General features: G+C 40.4%; 1 protein-coding gene across 1 annotated transcript; it reads right to left on the reverse strand.

The window, feature by feature from the left end:
- Nucleotides 1–6,086: 6,086 nt before the first annotated feature.
- Nucleotides 6,087–18,592, reverse strand: vps37c (VPS37C subunit of ESCRT-I). Its single transcript, XM_080029638.1, has 5 exons — nucleotides 18,097–18,592; nucleotides 17,542–17,651; nucleotides 15,779–15,950; nucleotides 12,086–12,168; nucleotides 6,087–11,918 (listed from the first exon to the last, which is right to left on the reverse strand). The coding sequence occupies exons 2-5, from the start codon at nucleotides 17,632–17,634 to the stop codon at nucleotides 11,265–11,267; spliced, it is 1,002 nt and encodes a 333-aa protein (XP_079885764.1). The 5' UTR covers nucleotides 17,635–17,651; nucleotides 18,097–18,592; the 3' UTR covers nucleotides 6,087–11,264.
- Between the last annotated feature and the right edge of the window lie 43 nt (nucleotides 18,593–18,635).

Here is an 18,635-nt window from a genome sequence, read left to right on the forward strand (position 1 = left end):
GTTTGCTGTATAAGTGTATTATGAACTTCAAATGTTCAAATGTTTCATTTACAATTACCACCCAAGTGTATTTCTATAAAAAAAACACTTGTTGATTTAATGGTTGATTGTGCATTAGTTGGTAGGCTACTTTTATTTTTTGAGTGTCAAGATAATAATTACATGGCTCTCTTTTCTACGGCAGGAACAGTAATTTTTCATTGTATAGTATATACTATATATATAGATATATAGTATATATATATATATATATATCTATATATACTTTATGTTTTAAGTTTTAATCAATATGTTCTTTTGTGCTTTTATGCTGAATACAATTTAATAATAATAATAACAAAAAAGCTTATCTCTTTTGTATTCTATTGTATATGAGAATTTTTTTAAATGTACATACAGTTATGTAAAATGGGTAATATTTGACAATGAGGGTAGATTAATTAACTGTTAGTTAATTGCTTCGTTAATACTTATTGAGCATTATCTTACTGATAATGCTCAGTTATTAATGTTTAGTTAATGTTTCGATTACAACTTATTAGGGCTTAACTTACTGTTAATACTTAGTTATTAGCGGTTAGTTCATTCTTAGTTACGCATATACTATGCTAAGTTGATGCTTAGTTCATGTTGATTAAGCATTAACTAGTCATTAAAGCTACTACGAGTAAGTCGGCACGTTGGCGACACCTTTGAACAAAAGCGGTAGTATTATTACGACGCCAGCTGTCGTGAAGCTGTTTGCTTGCTCGTGCAGGGCTGCAAGATTCAAATAATCAGGAAGCAATATGGTGCGTGTCCGTGTGTGGACTCTTTTCGGCTCGGTGAGAGTGGTGGTGACACAGCATCTACTAATGCCAGTAAGTGCTAAACACACCTGATTGCAATGAGTTGATGCATTGTCACCTCTCACGGAGCTGAACGAGTCTTTAGTAGGCTACCGCTCATTCATTTAGGAGTAAACACTGCAGTCTAGGTTCACTCCGTGAAATTGTGTAGGCCTATACGTTGCTTGGCAACGCCCTCCCACCCTTTTTTGCTTTTCTTCATTGCATTTTCTTTTTTTGCTTTGATGGTTCAGCCCCGTTATCAATTATGACGACAAATAACTGTCTCAAACAAGGCTCCCGCTCCCCTTCTAGGGTGACCAGATCGCATTTCCATTACTTTTCACACGTCCCGCAAATTGAGACGTTGTCCCGCATTGTTATTGAAAGTGAGCCCCCCTTTTTAAATGCGTGTTTTATAATCTGGTAGCCTATATATCCGATAGCTGTGTGGAGACAGCAGTCTGTGAGTGTGCGTCTCTCCGTTTGTCTCTGTGTGTGTGTATCGCACTGTCGGGGGGCTGCTGGGCTCATTGGGCTCTGTGAAGGTGCTGCCTGCTTCAGCATTTCCTTTCTGTTACTTCAAAATAAAAGCCAACTCACGTTTGTCAAGTGAAATGCTTATGTGAAGCCAGTGAAATGCTTTTAATGTGAAGCCGCAGCCTTAACTCTATTTGTTTAACAGTAGCTAACTTAACTGCTGCGCGCTGATCTAAAGATAGTGTTTTTTAATATAGAAAGCCGTGTCTCTGGCATTACCGGTGGTGACACGAGTTTATTTTGCTAAAGAAAACGGCACTTTGTCCCGCACAAACGTAGTCTTTGTCCCACATCTGGTGAATTGGGATCTGGTCTCCCTATCCCCTTCCCTCACCTGGAGCCATAGGCTTCTCAAATCGCGTTCCTGCGCCACACTGAAATCTGCGACCAATGCGGATATGTGACCATAGAGCATGCACGCGTGAACCGAAAATCGGACTGGGTGTACGACCAGATCAAATGCAGTAATAAAAACTATATAAAAACGTCTTTCTTTGCACTGATGGACTTGTTTGCTGTTAAAGGTAATTTATGATTATGAGAGGAAACATGAGGCTGTTTAAAAGATATTTAAAAGTTACTCGTTGCCGCTTTAACTAACAAGGGTACAAAAATGCTCAATGTAATCCTCATCCTACCAAGTGGGGTCATTTTGACCACAGAGGTCACATTTTGTCATATCTAACTCGTATTTTATTCTATTATTCTAATTTGTTATGACTTTGTCAATCAATATGTTCCTCATTACTAAATATTATTGTATTGTTTATTCTCTTATAATTTCTGCTTTAAAAAACACATTTTGACCTCAGCTATGTAGTTTTAATAAATAGAACTATTTATTGAGTTTTTCTTTACCATAGTTACTCATTTTAAGTATCATACATCAGGGATAGTAGGATATCTCTAAAACTCTGATATTTCCATAAATCACTGATTTTCCCCTTGAAATCGATCAACTTTAACTCTCCTCATATGATAATATTCTGTTGTTTTCTCTCAGATGGAATTATTACCATTGTATCTTACCTTTATGTTCTCTGTTTGGAGGTAGTTTAGGGCACAAAACCAGTCTGTGATTGTAGCAGCATGGTGGAACGCCACATTATCCCATTTCTTTCACAGTAGGCCTATATACTTTATTTTAAAATTTTGTGCTTTTAGCTGGAATTCAATATTATAAGAAATTTTATTTTTACATATTGGTAATATTCTTGGTAATATTCTTCTAGGCAAATGCAGAATCCAATATTTTGTTTTGAATGTGTTCCTAAGAGTTTTGAACACAGTGTCTTAGCAATTGAACATTTTGCCAGAAATAGACAGTGTTTTGCAGGTTGTTGTTTATGAATGGGAGAAGAGCTCTTGAGTTTTGGTAAATGAATGAAAAATGAACCACAGTTTGGAACACATGAACTTCTGTGTTGCGCACTGTGTTAAGAGTTTTGCACAGGTGGCTTCAGTTGTGTTCACTGTCGTTTAGCAATCGAAAAAAACTGTAAGTGAACAGAAGCAGGATCACTGTAGAATCCACTGGTGAAAGCTACCCATTATACATAGTGATCCATCTCCAACACATAGTAGGTTGTTTGATTGTTATTTTAAAGCCACTACGAGTAACATTGCACGTTGGCGGCCCCTTTGGACAAAAGCGGTAGTATTTTTACGACGCCAGCTGTCGTGAAGCTGTTTTCTAGCTCGTGCCGGGCGTGCGAGATTCAAATGATCAGGAAACAATATAGTGCATGTCCGTGTGTTGAAAGTGTGAGGGCACCGGACTCTTTTCGGCTCCGTGAGAGTGGTTAGTGACACAGCATCAACTAATGCCAGTCAGTGCTACACACACACCTGATTGCAATGAGTTGATGCAGTGTCACCTCTCACGGAGCTGAAAGATTCCATGTCCTCAAACAAAGCGAATGAACGAGAGACGGCATTTAGTATGGATCACGATGAGGTAATGTGTTTATGTTGTTGTAAATAATGACTATTTCAGATGAATAATGGTCATCTGATGATGCTGGTGAGGCAAAGTAAACTTTGTTTTAGTACCGCTCATTCATTTAGGAGTAAACACTGCAGTCTAGTTCGCTCCCGTGAAATTGTGTATACGTTGCTTGGCAACGCCCTCCCGCCCGCCTATCACTCTCCCTTTTAGCTTTTCTTCATTGCATTTAATTTTTTTCTTTGATGGTTCAGCCCCGTTATCAGTCATTATGACGACAAATAACTGTCTCAAACAAGGCTCCCGCTCCCCTTCCCTCACCTGGAGGGATAGGCTTCTCAAATCACGTTGCTGCGCCACACTGAAATCTGCGACCAATACGGATATGTGACCATAGAGCATGCACGCATGAACCGAAAATCGGACTGGGTGTGCGACCAGACCAAATGCAGTAATAAAAACTATATAAAAACGTCTTTCTTTGCACTGATGGTCTCGTTTGCTGTTAAAGGTAATTTATGATTATGAGAGGAAACATGAGGCTGTTTAAAAGATATTTAAATGTTACTCGGAGCTGCTTTAATGGACAAAATTATTATCTGAACACTAAGTCCACATCCACTAAGAATGGATTGGGCGCCAAGCGGTGAAAATGTGCCTGCAATCTGCTCCGTTATAACGAAGTATCCACTAAGGAATATGGAAGTTTACATGAGTAAATGCTCAGTTGTCCCGGGCCCAGGAGGGATGGGGAGGATACTCTGAGAAAATAACTAAAACAAACTTCTCTTAAAAGAAAAGAGAAAAAGACAATGGAATGGAAATTTCTATAGCAGTCTAGATTTGCATGTGAAGTAGAACTAATGTGATTATAAGTTTCCTAAATGTCCTACTCAGTGTGTGGCAGTGTGTGTGTAGGAGAGTGAATGAGTAATTCATGTGTGTTCTGAGAGTTAAACACTGCCTTTTTACACACAAGTCAAATCTTTTCTCTTGGCGTTCCGTCACCCGCACCACCCTCTGTATTTGACTCATGGTCCGCCTCTGGTTTACGGAGCCTACGAGCCCCGTAAAGCCCCAGAGACTTTCACTCTCACTTCCTCTCTCCACTGTCTGTGTCATTAGCAGTGTGCTGTTCAGAGCAGCACAGATAGCCTGGGTCACACTGACTTCTCAGGAGTCAAAAGCTCTTACATTAAAGTCAATCTGCTAAAATGATGGCTCTGCAGTGACGTCTGGATGACCTTTACATCAAACAGTTATGCTAATAGTTTATATGAGCGGTTGTGAGATCAATATGTGTGGTCACAAGAACAAACGCAATGAAAAAATATTTTTTAAATGTAGTTTTCCTCCACCTTCCAAAAAATATAATTTCAATTAGGAGAACACTGCAAAAATGTTAATTAGAACTACATTTGGCTAGTTGATAACTTACATTAAAACAATTACTTTAGTTTTTTTATGCAAATTTGGCAATATCTAACTTATTATGCGTAAAGTTGCATCTCTTTAAAAACCAAAAATGTAGATGTTGGATAAAGCCAACGTTTGAATTTTTCTTTCATGTTTACAACATATAAGCGTCCAAAGTTTTTACACAACTGATTTTGGAATTTTTTTATAAATCAAAAAATACTATGTATATTAAAAATGCATTTTCATGTTTCCAAGAAGAAAATGTCTCATAAATCAGAAAATGAACAACATATGAACAAATCCTTTTGTAATAACCTTCAGAATAGTGCCAAAAAATTATTATGGAAAGCTTAGTTGATGTTAGTGTTTTAGAAGTTGAGATTTTTGGTTCAGAGTATTGAGAACAAAAAAAAAAGGTTGAGATAATGGCCATTAAAGATACTTGTGTAGGAGAAATATACAGTGTCAAACAGACAAGGTTTAGTCAAATAAACACATAAATGTACATTTTGGACCTTTGAATGATACAGTTATTAAAAAAGACATGTTATGGAAGAAAATCGTGTATGAAAAAAAGAAATGTTTTGCCTGCAGTGTCTCACTTTAAATAATGTAAGGAGAAAAAAGCACCACTGTTCAGTGTTCACAATCAGATGCTCTTTGTGATAAGGTGTGTACTGTGTGTACTAAAAGGTCTCAACAGCAATCATGTGAAGGAACAGCTTTTTGGTAAAAAAATAAAAATCATCAACTTCATGATTTGAATAGTCAACTACAAGAGTAACTGCATAACTATATAGTAGTTACTCATTCATTTTTCATTCGTTACTCAGTAACTACCAGTACCTACAATATTGTGTACCTTATTATAAAGTGTTACCGAACATGTTGTGAGGGAAAAATCAATTGTGAAACATCTAACCTGCCTCATAATGAGTGTTGTGTACAGTTCTCCTTTTACACTTTGATAATTTACTAGAATCTCAAGGCTGCCTCACTGTATGTTGTGTAGGTGAGCATACAGTTGGTGTGATACATGCTGTTTGAGAACTTTAACTCATGGTCAAATAATAAAACATGACCATCCTTAAATAATGAAAGTGCTTATAAGATATTTGATAAGGGCGTAAAAATTATCATTAAAGGAAAAAAATCATTAAATGTAATATAATTTCCTGTTTATTAAGCTGACTATATTTCATTTTGAATATTATATTGATGTAATCATACAATTAAAAAGGTTAAAATACCCAATAAACTTTGTTGTATTACATGTGTGAATTATTTCATAAACAGGAAAGACAAAGAATGTTTGAATTTAGATTAACTTCTGTTTAATTATTCACAACCCCCAAAAAAAGAAAGAAAAAGAAAGTTATTTTTAACAATCCACAGTCATCATTTTTTACCATATACAATTCATCACCATGAGAAGTACTGACAATCCATCTTGATAATATTTCTCCCTCTGGATCATATTAATGCTAGACTAGAAGAACTTCTCTTCCTTGTGCTTCTTCTAAAACACTATAATACTATTAGAACATATCATTCTCTGACCACCTCAATACAAACCCACTATAGAATCATTCATGTCTTTAAAGTTGGATATGAAAAGCTTGTCATGCTTGAGGGTGTTCATGAGTCTCACACACACGCACGCACACGCACACACACAGTACACAGGACTGACTGACTGACACACACAATTGCACACAGTCACTGCCACACTGTTAGCTCCTGCCATCGTGTGGCAGCAGAGTTCAAACACTGATGATAGGTTTGAGTCTGCTTGTTAACTTAAGGTGAAATATGTTCAGTAAGGCATCCCTTCATAAAGGCTTTATAATTTGTAACTAATGGCGTATAAGTGGATTAGTGAATCATTTAGTAATGTTTATATATCAGACATAAACTAAATTTTTGACTGGCAAGTTGTGAACAATCATATTGAGCTATGTTTATTATGTCTTTTTGGTAATAATACAGTTAGGAATGTTGCTAATGGAGGTTCCTTTTTTTCTAGTAGCCATTGTGGCCATTATGTTAATACTTGTTTATTAATAGGGTTCTTTTTATTTAATCTAGCATGATCAATTGGTAGGCTACTGATTTAAGTAAAAATCTAATAAACACAAACCATTTATTATGTAAAGATTAAGTCTTTGCTAAATATTCACACCCACTAACTGCAGATGTAAATTAGCTAGCTCATTTAGCTAGCTGAAAAAAGTATGGTTAGCTTGCTAGCATATGAGCTGCTTGATAACAGAGAAAAGGCATGGCTGGAAAATGGACCACTCCACACAACACGTGTAACCTGACCCTGATAAAAAAAAAAGTAATGATGTAAGTAGAGAAGATCATATATTCTATTTTACAAATATAATGTAATATACCTCAAATGTTAGAATGCTATAAAGGCCTATAAATAAATATTCAATTAAAAATTAAAAAGTTAGTATGATCAGATTTATTGTTTGTCAGAGATATTTCATTACAACCCATTAAGCCATTCCTGAAGTCATCATTTGCCTAAACATTTATAAGGTTTTAGTGGTCCAACCAGATTTAGTTTGAAGAGGCAGCAGTTAGTAGTGATGGATGTATGAGAAAGATATGTATGACTTATAAAGCGTCATAGATAAACAAATCTATGAGTCATTTGTACATAATTTATCAACCTTTAATAAAGCCGTTGGTAATTTCTTTTTATGCGTTATGAAGGGTGCCTTAAACTGAACATACATCCAAAATGACAGCTGCTAACTTTGTAACTGCGGTGATAACTTTGAAGTTATTGACTACGCAGACCATCCTCTCAAACCATGTAACAAAAAAAAACATTTTCATTGGACATCTTGTGCAGCTGTGAAATGTTAACTTTGTTGGATAAGCTTTGTCCATGATGTCATTACTGTCAAAGAAAGGTGACTCCATTGAATGTTAAATGATATTTGGGGTGGAAATGAGCCCCATTGCCCTCAATATATACAACTACAGTCTTTTGACATAGGCATGTTGTCAAAGCATTATACAGTTGAAGTTGTTATATCCCAGAAATACATTTTTACTCTTCTAAATTTTAAATATAAAGGAAAAAAACTGTATTTCTGGGATTGAACAACTCCAGCTCTATAATGTGTTGCACATACTACAGCACATACTCAAGGTACACATAGAGCTCAGAATATAATGAGTGACAAGACACCAAGTTTGGCCAATCTGTCTAGGAGCATTTGGTAACCAGGGAGAGAGAACATTTAAATTATTTTTGATTTATAAAATCATCTGGTCTTGTTTCAATCATTTTTTTCTATTACAAAGGATTACACACCTTCCCCCAAAACGGTCAATCATATACCATTCCATTAATGTTGACTGATAAATAAAGAAATGTATGATTATGTCAAATCCAGGCTGTAAATAATAATAATAATACAACAAAAAATATAACTAATGGAAACCAAGGTGTTCAGCAGGATGTCCAGTTGGCCTGTGGAGGGACAATCAGCACAGATCACAGCTCTGTTTAACAACCCAGCAGGTAAAAGACCATTCTAACAGAAAAGTGAAGCTAATGAATCCCTTTTGGATTGAAACATTGGAAAAAATATCCTCACATGGAGTGTTATGATATAAAAATTTAACTGACACACTGCCCTCCCTTTAAACCACACCACTACTATCTGCTACAGCGCAACTAAGATAGTTGTAAGCATGCTGCATGTCATTTTTTCACACTGTCATTTTAATGACTGATTTAGTCATGGATTTGCATCTCAATACTCAAATGGAGATCCCTTTCATTGTTCCCTTTGTTTTGGAGAGTGTAAATATATGTTTTTTTGTTGGCCGGGACCAGTTTGGATTGAATTGAATCAGTTCAAGGTGCAGCTTTGCTCACTCATAGAAGTCATCTTGTGATTGGTTGAATTTACAACAGGTTTGACACGATTGGTACAATTTTAGAACCAACCTCATGGCATAATTACATTTACTCTGAATTCCCACCAACCCTCCCCCTTCACTCATATTTTTTTGAGCCGTTTGTTACATTTCATGGAACCATGTGTCATAAGAGGTGGAATCTACTTCTCAACAATCCATAAATGATACTTCATCAATAACCTATATTGCCATCTCAGTGATATTATTTGAATTGATACAATTGACACCGAACTGAACACCACGCCAACTGTTATATTTTCCACTCCAATAAACTATACAGACCACAAGTATTCTACACTTATATTGTGAATTTACAGAAATAAAACTATTTTCTTCTGGTCATCATTGTCAAGCATTAACTCATGTTCAACAAGCAGATATGGAGAAGAGGAGGATGAGGAGAGTGATGAAGGGGTGAGGACAGAGAGGGAAGAAATAAAGAGAAAGCATGTTTGCTTTAGTTTTGATTCAAACTGCTAACCCAACCACAGAGCTATCATTGTCTTAAGTCATTGTGACACTATGGTGCTACAGTGCTCTTAACAGCCTCTAAATCTCCATCAAACATCTATGTCAGTTTCATAATTTCCATCTAAAATTCACTGTTAACACCTCTAACCCCCATCAGACGTCATTTGACTTGCTCTAAGCACAAAAACACCATACTAGGGGCATTTCTCTGACAAACCGGAAACCCATCCATGCATTTGTTGGTTATGGTCCCAACAAAACAAAAAAACTTTGTGGCAAGCCAAGCTTTTGAAAGGTAAAGAAAGTCCTGATGTGAGGTTGGTGTTATAATTTGAATGGTTGTAAATCTGTAACATAAGTCACTTAGCAAATGCCTGCCTTCTATAGCAGCACATTCTCTTCCACTTGTAGAAGTGGCTTGCTGTGCGAGCAGCCCAGTAGCTCCACTGGTAGACTGTGTACCATTAAAACAATCAGCCATGGTTCAATTCTGGCCCTGCACTTCCCCTCAGCTCTACAGCGTTAAAAGCATTTTTGACTCAACTTGTGGGTTTCCAATCCATCAACTTTGTTTCCAGCAGCAAACAGCAGCCACACACAGTGAGAGACTAGCTGAGAAACACAGTGGAGCATTTGGCCTCATTTCCCAAAAACTGTTGCTAATGTTCTTGCGCAGAGCTAGTGGGCTCCCGACACCAGGCTGAAATGTGGCCTATTGAATGACATTTTTTATAGTGGCTGTCAACATGCATGCTCCCCTTCCTGCACACATTTCAAACAAGCAGAACTGACCTCTGACAGTAGCTATAGAGCTTGCTTGGCTTGGAGAGCTATTGTTCCACACTCAACAATCCTGAGAATAATACATCAGGTACAAACCAGTACAGAGAAAACAGAAACCAGGCCTTACACTAAAGGTATAGTCAGCCATTCCAAATAGAGCTTGTTGATATTTGTACTGAGCACCAACACAATTCCCCCTCTCTTCCTGCTCTAGAGACGCCTTGCCTTCGCAACAGCAGTTCACTAACTAGCTGTCCTACAGGATGCCTGTAGCTGATTGGTTTGAGAGGTGTTGACGGTCTCTGCCCGACTCTTGGCATAAACACCAGATTTTCTTCTTTAGCACAAACAGTACAGACATGTAGTGGACACTGAGGAGATATTCACTGATTTTGACAAAAAGTGTTTTGATTAGCATCTCTGCCTCCACCTGTAAAGTAAAAAACAACAGTACTATCATCGCCAAAGGTCTTTGGTAAAAGAAACTAGAAGGAGACACATTTCTGGAGTAACTGTTGCTTCTTCTGTCCACTGTATACACATAATTATGCATAATGAAATTGAACTGCCACATTGATGTTGTGGACTAGAAAAGTGTCTGGGAGAGCTGATAGACCAGGCAGCTGCAAATATGCTTCTCTTAAAACCATGCATCTTAACTTAACTTAAGTTGAACATAATATGAGAGCAATATTCTGTGACGTTCGCCCACTTCATTTAAGTAAGTTGATGAAACTAGCCCGGGTCAAAACCTAACATCACGGTTTGTTTGTTTGTTTCAATGCAGACTGTGTTCATGAATAACACAGATTCTGCTCACACAGCTAATGGACACTGATGAAGTGTTACAACGACGGATTTTCTGGTAGTGCACTTGTGTGTTTATAATGACTATTTGATTGCCAAGTAGCAACACACACACACACACACACGCACACACACACACACACACACACACACATACTTGAAGTGGAAGAGAAGGAGAGTGATGGAGAGAGCGGTGACAGTGATCAAAGGGCCAGATAAAGTGTTTTAACACTTGAACACAACGCAACAACCTGAGACTAGTGTGGGAAAGTGGGCGGGTCATAGGGACAGAGATAAAGACGGAGAGATCGACAGACTGATATTTAGAGAAAGAGAGAAATAGTGCAACAAAGAGAAGTAAAGCGAGAGACCTCGTGAGAGAAAGGAAGGGGAAGGGTAGAAAAGGTACTGTAAAAAGACAAGAGGAGGAGAGGGAGCTAGTGGAAGAAAGAGGGTGAGATGGCAAAGAAGGGAAGAATTGAGAAGAATAAATTGGGACAGAGGAGCAGTAGTAGTGCTTTTCAGGAGTATGGCTGTGGGACTCTATATCCTGGTCTGTACATGGGTCTCCCTGTAGGCGACTGAGAATTGGAGTAGGGCGGCGCCGCTGGGTAGCTGTAGCCGCCGTAGCTGTAGGAGGCTGGGTAAGGTGCGGCGGCAGCGGGGGGGTTGCTGGGGGTGTACTGGCCGAACGCTGAGTGTGGGGTGGGGAAGGAGGGCTGGGACGGGTACGGGCAGGCGGCCGAGGATGGAGGCCTGAACGCGGGCCTGGGGCCTGAGTAGCTCCCTGCTGGGGGGTAAGGGGAGCTGGCTCCTGGGTAGGGAGGGATGGCTGTTGCCCCCACAGCGGCAGGGTTGGGAGGGGCCACGGGGTACGGGCTGTAGGGCAGGCCGGAGGAGGCCGTCTGAGAGGCCTGGGGGGTGGAGTTATTTGTGGCGTTGGCTGTGGTGGTTGGTTGGTTCCACGGTGAGGGAGTGGCGGCGGGGGGAGGGTCCTGGCTCATGCCCCCTGACGAGGCCATGGCGCTGGGGTTGCCTTCCATCCTCATGCGCAGGATGTCCTGGAGCTTCTCTGTCTGCACTCGTCTCTTCTGAGCCAGGGAGCGCTGGGACAGGAAGCGCTCCAAGAAGGACTCCAATGGCAGAGAGCCTTCCAGGAACTCATCAGCTAGAGCCTGCACACACAGAGACACCAGGTATTATGTAAAATACAAACAGCTTCATATCTATGCATACCACTGTGTGTATGTGTGTGTGTGTGTGTGTGTGTGTGTGTGTGTGTGTGTGTGTGTGTGTGTGTGTGTGTGTGTGTGTGTGTGTGTGTGTGTGTGTGTGTGTATACCTCTGACTCCTCCTCTGTTTTGCTGCCCTCTACCTGTAGTCTTGAGAACAATGCCTCTGGAGACACCTGACCCACCATCCCATCTGAAGAAGAGAGACACATATAAAAAAAATCTTGTTAACACATATAACTAATCAGCCAATCTCATGGCAGCAACTCAATGCATTTAGGCATGTAGACCTGGACAGGACAACTTGTTGAAGTTCAAACTGGGCAACAGAATAGGGAAGGTGGGGGTTTAAGTGACTTTGAACATGGTATGGTTCATGGAGCCAGACGGGCTGGTCAGAGTATTTCAGAAACTGCTGATCTACTGAGATTTTCACACACAACCATCTCTAGGGTTTACAGAGAATGGTCCGAAAAAGAAAAAATAGTGAGCGGCAGTTGTGTGGACGAAAATGCCTTGTTGATGTCAAAGGTCAGAGGAGAATGGGCAGACTGGTTCGAGATGATAGGCAACAGTTACTCAAATAACGAACAAGTTACAACCAAGGTATGCAGAATACCATCTCTGAACGGACAACACGACTAACTTCGAAGCAGATGGGCTACAGCAACAGAAGACCCCACAGGGTGCCACTCCTGTCAGCTAAGAACAGGAAACTCAGGCAACAGTTCGCAAAGGCTCACCAAAATGTGACAATAGAAGATTGGAAAAATCTTGCCTGGTTGGATGAGTCTTGATTTCAGTTGCGACATTCAGATGTTAGGGTCAGAATTTGGCGTAAACAACATGAAAGCACTTTGTGTTACATTTATGTATGAAAAGTGCTCTATAAATGAAGTTCGATTGATTGATTGATTGATTGATTGATTGATTGATTGATTGATTGATTGAAAGCATGGATCCATCCTGCCTCGTTTCAACGGTTCAGGCTGCTGGTGGTGTAACGGCCTCTGCACACATCCTACCTCAACTGCGCGTCTACCTCGCGTCTGCGTCTGACTTTTTGTCACTGACCGTGTAATCAACCTAGAGCGGGCACACATCTAACCTCAGACGCACTGCTGATGCGCGTCGGAGGCACGTCTGCAGCGACGCTCCCCTTTACCTCAGGAGGCTCGCCTATTTTTTTCTGAGAGCCGCGCATCTCTCTCGGGTCTCTCTGCTTTAACTGTTAGAGAAATACTCTGCTGAGAGTCATATTGACTTCATACCGGCAGCTTTCGCTGTAGTTTCACCATTTCCTGGTGTGTCCCTTTCAAAATAAAACTTCCAACAAGCGAAAATGTGGCAAAAAAAAAAAAAAAAAAAAAAGGCAATGGGGCGCACGGATTACTGTCCAGACTCAATATTAGACTCAATATAAATCATATGCATCATAAATGACATGAAAGAACTTCATTTTTAATGGGAATTATCTATGAAAACTCTATGTAGAAAGATAGGGCTTTTAGAAGCAGTGCTGCAGCAGCAGCAGCTGCTGAGACGTTCCATGTGTGTCCGAGAAAAGTCCGAGAGACGCAGCAGTAAGGTAAGGCGACGCGCTCCAGAGGTAGACGCAGGATGTGTGCAGAGGCCGTAATGGTGTGGGGGATATTTTCTTGGCAGACTTTTGGCCCCTTAGTACCAATTGAGCATTTTTTAAATGCCACAGCCTACCTGAGTATTGTTGCTGACCATGTACATCCCTATATGACCACAGTTTACCCATCTTCTTATGGTTACTTCCAGCAGGATAATGCACCATGTCACAAAGCTCAAATCATCTCAAACTGGTTTCTTGAACATGATAATGAGTTCACTGTACTCCAATGGCCTGCACAGTCACCAGATCTCAACCCAATAGAGCCTCTTGGGGATGTGGTGGAACGAGAGATTTGCATCATGGATGTGCAGCCGCCAGATCTGCAGCAACTGCGCGATGCTATCATGTCAATATGGACATAAACCTCTGAGGAATGTTACCAACACCTTGTTGAAGCTATGCCACAAATAATTAATGCCGTTCTGAAGGCCAAAGGAGGTCCAATCCAGTACTAGCAAGGTGTACCTAAAGTGCCCAGTGAGTGTATTTTTCTAAAAAAGGTTCATGCGAAAGTGTCTCTCGTTGGATGTACAAAATATGTGTGTAGTTTGAACACAAAACATTTAAGTTGAGTGACTTGACTTGAGTTAAGTTAAGCGGATTGACAAATCTTCTGAGAACGTGTTCACGTCCGCTTATTTAGTGTGCACCAGTTGAGAGTGGATACATTGTTTTTTTTAGATAGTTTGGTTCACGTTCACAAAGTGGAAACTCAAACAGACTAAATATTGCACAACCCTAATTCCGAAAAAGTTGGTATGTAAAATGTGAATAAAACAGGATGTGATCATTTCCTAATACTTTTAGACGTGAATACTTTTACACACCAAACTTTTCATTGAAAACTATCATCATTTTGATTCAACTTCACAATTATGAGCCACTTTGTGTTGCTCAATCACAAAAAACCCAATAAAATAAATGTATGTGTGTGGTTGTAAGGTGAAAACGTATGGAAAAGTCCAAGGGGTATGAATACTTTTGCAAACCACTGTAATACAAAAGACTGCGAAATGATGCGTAAATACTACACTTCCTGTGAGTAGTGCGGATTGAGTTCACACCAGCAATGATCCGCTCCAGAGTTCACTTGCAGACGGCCCAAGACCACCTCTTTCAAGTGGAGCAGAATCAAAGTTGTTTTGTGCACACCAGAGTCTGTCACTGTATCCCATTACAGAGACCGCATCCTTGGAAGGACACGGTCTACGCGGTCTATGAAGGCTATAGCCTGTGAAGGCCGATTCGAAGGCCAATCGAGCGTTGTTAAACGAAACGGTCTACGCAGGTCTCGTTTTACGAGCATTTCCGGTTTGCGTAACAAGTCGTTACCTTGCGTGACGACTCGCCGCTCCTGTGCTGCCTAGCAACCCTGATTGCTGCCAACGGAGACAGCCTTGTCAACGGAGGAAAAAAGAAAAAGAAGTTGCCTACCAGACGAAAAGAAAAAAAAGTACAAGAAAAAAAGAAAGAGAGATAAAAGTTAAGAAGATGGAGCAACACGTTGCTGTTTTGTTATTTTTAATTTTATTTTATGCCATCTCTGGAAAAAAACGCAATGAATCTTGGGATATGTTGGGCCGCGAAGGATCCATCTGTTGCAGCCTTCAAAACCGTGAAACGAAGGCTGCATTTCTCGACCGCATATGAAGGAGCCTTGCAAATCGTTGCAAATGGAAGAAGCCTTTGCGCGCCGCTATGACGCAATCGGTCTTCAAATGCAGCCTACGTAGGCTGTAACCCCTGAATTGAGATCCAGTTGTTGACTGCGTTCAAACCAACCCAAATGAACCGCAAAAAGGGCTTAAACACTCCAGGGTTTGTTTCAACCTCACTAAACAAAGCTGGTGTGAACACGACCTAAGACTGATGGAAGCTTTATGTATTGACATCATAATGGTGAGTGAGTTTGACTGCACACAAAATAGTTTTTTGGACACAAGCTTGGAACATGGTTAAAATGGTTTCTGTTTAAATCAATAGTTTTACAGTGACCAATCAGTATGGAGGAGACAGTCAGTCAGATTTGAATTTAGGAAAACATTGGATTTGACATTTCCAGGGTTTGCTTCAAGCTGCCCAACGGTCAGACACAATCAAAGCTTATGAGTCACTAGTGGAGAGTCTGAGAAGTATCCATCTATCCCTCCCTCCCTCCTACCTCTCAGGGAGCAGTGTTGTCTGTATGTTTCTCTGACGGCCTCCAGCTGGGAGTATCTCTCCACCAGCAGCTCCTTCTGTGTCTCCAGACGAGGCTTCATGTCCAGGTTCTGTTCAGCCAGGCTGCGGTTTGAGGCCAGGGCCATCTCTCTCTCCAGCTGGATGTTCTGGATCTGAGGGCCGCAAAGACAGGGATCAGACTAGGGCAGCTTTTTTTTTTTTTTTAGAAATGCAGAGCCATTTGATTTTTAGAATATATCATTCTATGGCATGTACATCTGGGTTTAGTATCAAACCTCAAATAGGTAAATGTCTCAGTATCATCAAGTATCACTAAAGTGATGTAAGCTGTTTTAATATTGTGTTGTTTATATTTTGAGAACATTAGCTATAATGTGTATGATGACTGAACAATATGTGTGTTTTGCAGAAAAACTGACCACAACTAAATTCATCTATTCATCCACAGCTAAATGCAGTTTTTCTGTACTGAAATGAGTGTTTCAATGGACTTCGGTCCTGAAGCAGGTTCCCATCTGTGAGAAATCAGTAACTTCTAAGTTAGCACGTGTCCCGTGCTTGCAATGTGATAACTTCAGGGGCTTGTTCTATCTTAACTTTCATTGTCTACTCAAGTGACTGCACCTTCTTATAATTTTATGAAATGAAAGATAAATAAAGTAAACCTGACGTCTTGGTTCAGCAGGAAAATATTCGAATACCTTGTGACCAAATGTTCAACTGGACACAGAATCCCTCAGCGTGCGCACAGTCCACAGTGTAGGTATACGACTGGACACAGGTTCTCTTTTTAATGTCATATTTTCAGTGCTGAGGCATCAATTGCCATTAACAATGGATGTAAAGCACTCTGTGCTGACTTTGTGTATGAAAATTACTCTATAGACTATAGTAAGTTTGATTTGCTTCTTCAGACTCAATATGCTGATGATGCCTTTTCTTTCTTTTCCAATTGGTTTCCGTTTCTGTCGTCTCTTTACATTCATTTCAGTTTAAGCTCCTTGTGTGGTGTTAAAATCATCTAAAAACACGCGGACAGAACAACTTCCGTGAGCGGAAAAGCTTCATAGCGAGGAGCATTTCCTAACGGGCTGTGTGTGACGAGCGCGAGCCTGGCCCTTTAGGTGTGCACAAGTGTTCAACAGACTGATCGCTCATTATGTCAAACTATTTCTGAACGCCACTGGATTTATTTTTGTGAATGACACGTGATCTAGCAGCATTGGCATGGATGTATTGAGCACATGCAGGCTGAGGATGAAGCAGCGGCAGCCTGCACAATGCACGCATTGTGTTAACGTCATCGCTACTTTTGACCTGCTCTACCTGTTACATGGTAGAGTCAAAATCCATACCGTAGCGCAACTTCCTACCGGTGTACTTCCTTTACCATTTATACTGTACAGCGCAAACTTGATTTATTATTGTTAATAACACAGGATGTAACGGTCTGCCTGCAGTTAGTCTCGCAAAGCCAGAACAAACTACACCAAGGAGTATGGTCTGGATCCAAGCTATTTAATTTCTACTATACGGGGAGGAAACTGGGCTGGCCGGTTTTTGTTTCTTGTTTGGGCTGCGATAGATTGATAGATTGTGTCTTTTTTGTGTCACCTTTAGTGAAAGGCTAACTGAACCGAACACCCTGCAAGGTTTTATTTACAAAGATGTAAATTTATCTGAATCACTCATTTCCTCTGAGAGCTCAGCCAAATAGAAAGTGAAGCCTAATATATTTGTTACCTCGTCAGACTCCAGAGCCATAGACTCCACCCTCTCTGTGTTGTCCAGGAGCTCCTGTAGCTCTGATTGGCTCAGGTCCTGGAGCTTCTCCATTTGATTTGCCAGGACGGCTGTCCGTCATTAAACAACCAGGAAATAAGAGTTAAAAACAAAGTTTGGAACAGAGAGAGAACAGTCAGAGACCTAACGTTTATATTTTAATGATAATGATACTAACATTCAGTTTCTGATTTGTATTCACTGCCATTGTTGACAAACCAAGACAATACAAACCATGTCACTACAGCCAGTCTTTCTTAATACAAAATCTACAATGACCGTGGTACAAAACAAATGTTAGAAAAATGTTTTAAACAACTGTTACGTCATGTATAATGCTACGTTTTGTATATAGCTGGCAAGTATCTAGCTAGCATATCAAAGTCAGAAGTTGCTATAACGTTAGTCATACTATCGATGTAAGTGACTGTGTAGGCCACAAAACACAACAAGCTGTTCAGACAAACACTGGTGACAGCAAAGCAAGGAAACTGGTGAAAATGGACTGGTACTTACACGATGCTAGCAAACCAAACTCTGCCTGACACTGGCTGGATGTGACATCCAACACCACCTATTTAGTTCAGCTGACAGGTGACGTGACACGTCCTCAGGATCCCCGAGCTGCCCCGGCGGAATCCAACTCAACGAAAAACAGCAGTCGTTATCGACGCACTTTGGACGGCAGGATAGCTAGCTACACGGCTGCTGTCTAACCTGCTGGCTCGGCGTTGAGCTAACTGATGACAGCTACAGTCTGTATGATCGCAATGTCAGGAACTGAGCCACCGTCAACTTCGAGGGAAGCCCAGGGGTTTGGCGATCATAAACGGAGCCCTGGATGACTCCGCTCGGTCCTAGCGGTTGATGTTGAACGTCTCTGTATTCCACCAACGCTTATTTTACCAAACAGACCGGCGCAGTATCCAAAATGTGTTAGGAAATGACCAAATTTCTGATAAAAATAAGAAAGTTTTACTCCACACTGACAGAAACCGACGCCATTTTTGGAACCACCTACGTTCCGTGTTTTGCGGGGGTGTGCTCAGCACTAA

Source organism: Ammodytes marinus (assembly GCF_949987685.1).
Source record: "Ammodytes marinus genome assembly, chromosome: 6".
In the NCBI taxonomy this organism is placed as follows: Eukaryota; Metazoa; Chordata; class Actinopteri; order Uranoscopiformes; family Ammodytidae; genus Ammodytes; species Ammodytes marinus.

Coding starts and splice junctions, on each gene's coding strand:
- vps37c (XM_080029638.1), bottom strand. CDS start 17,634: ATGGAGAAGCTCCAGGACCTGAGCCAATCAGAGCTACAGGAGCTCCTG. Junction 12,169..15,778: donor ACAACACTGCTCCCTGAGAG/GTAGGAGGGAGG, acceptor TCTCTTCTTCAG/ATGGGATGGTGGGTCAGGTG. Junction 11,919..12,085: donor AAACAGAGGAGGAGTCAGAG/GTATACACACAC, acceptor CTGTGTGTGCAG/GCTCTAGCTGATGAGTTCCT.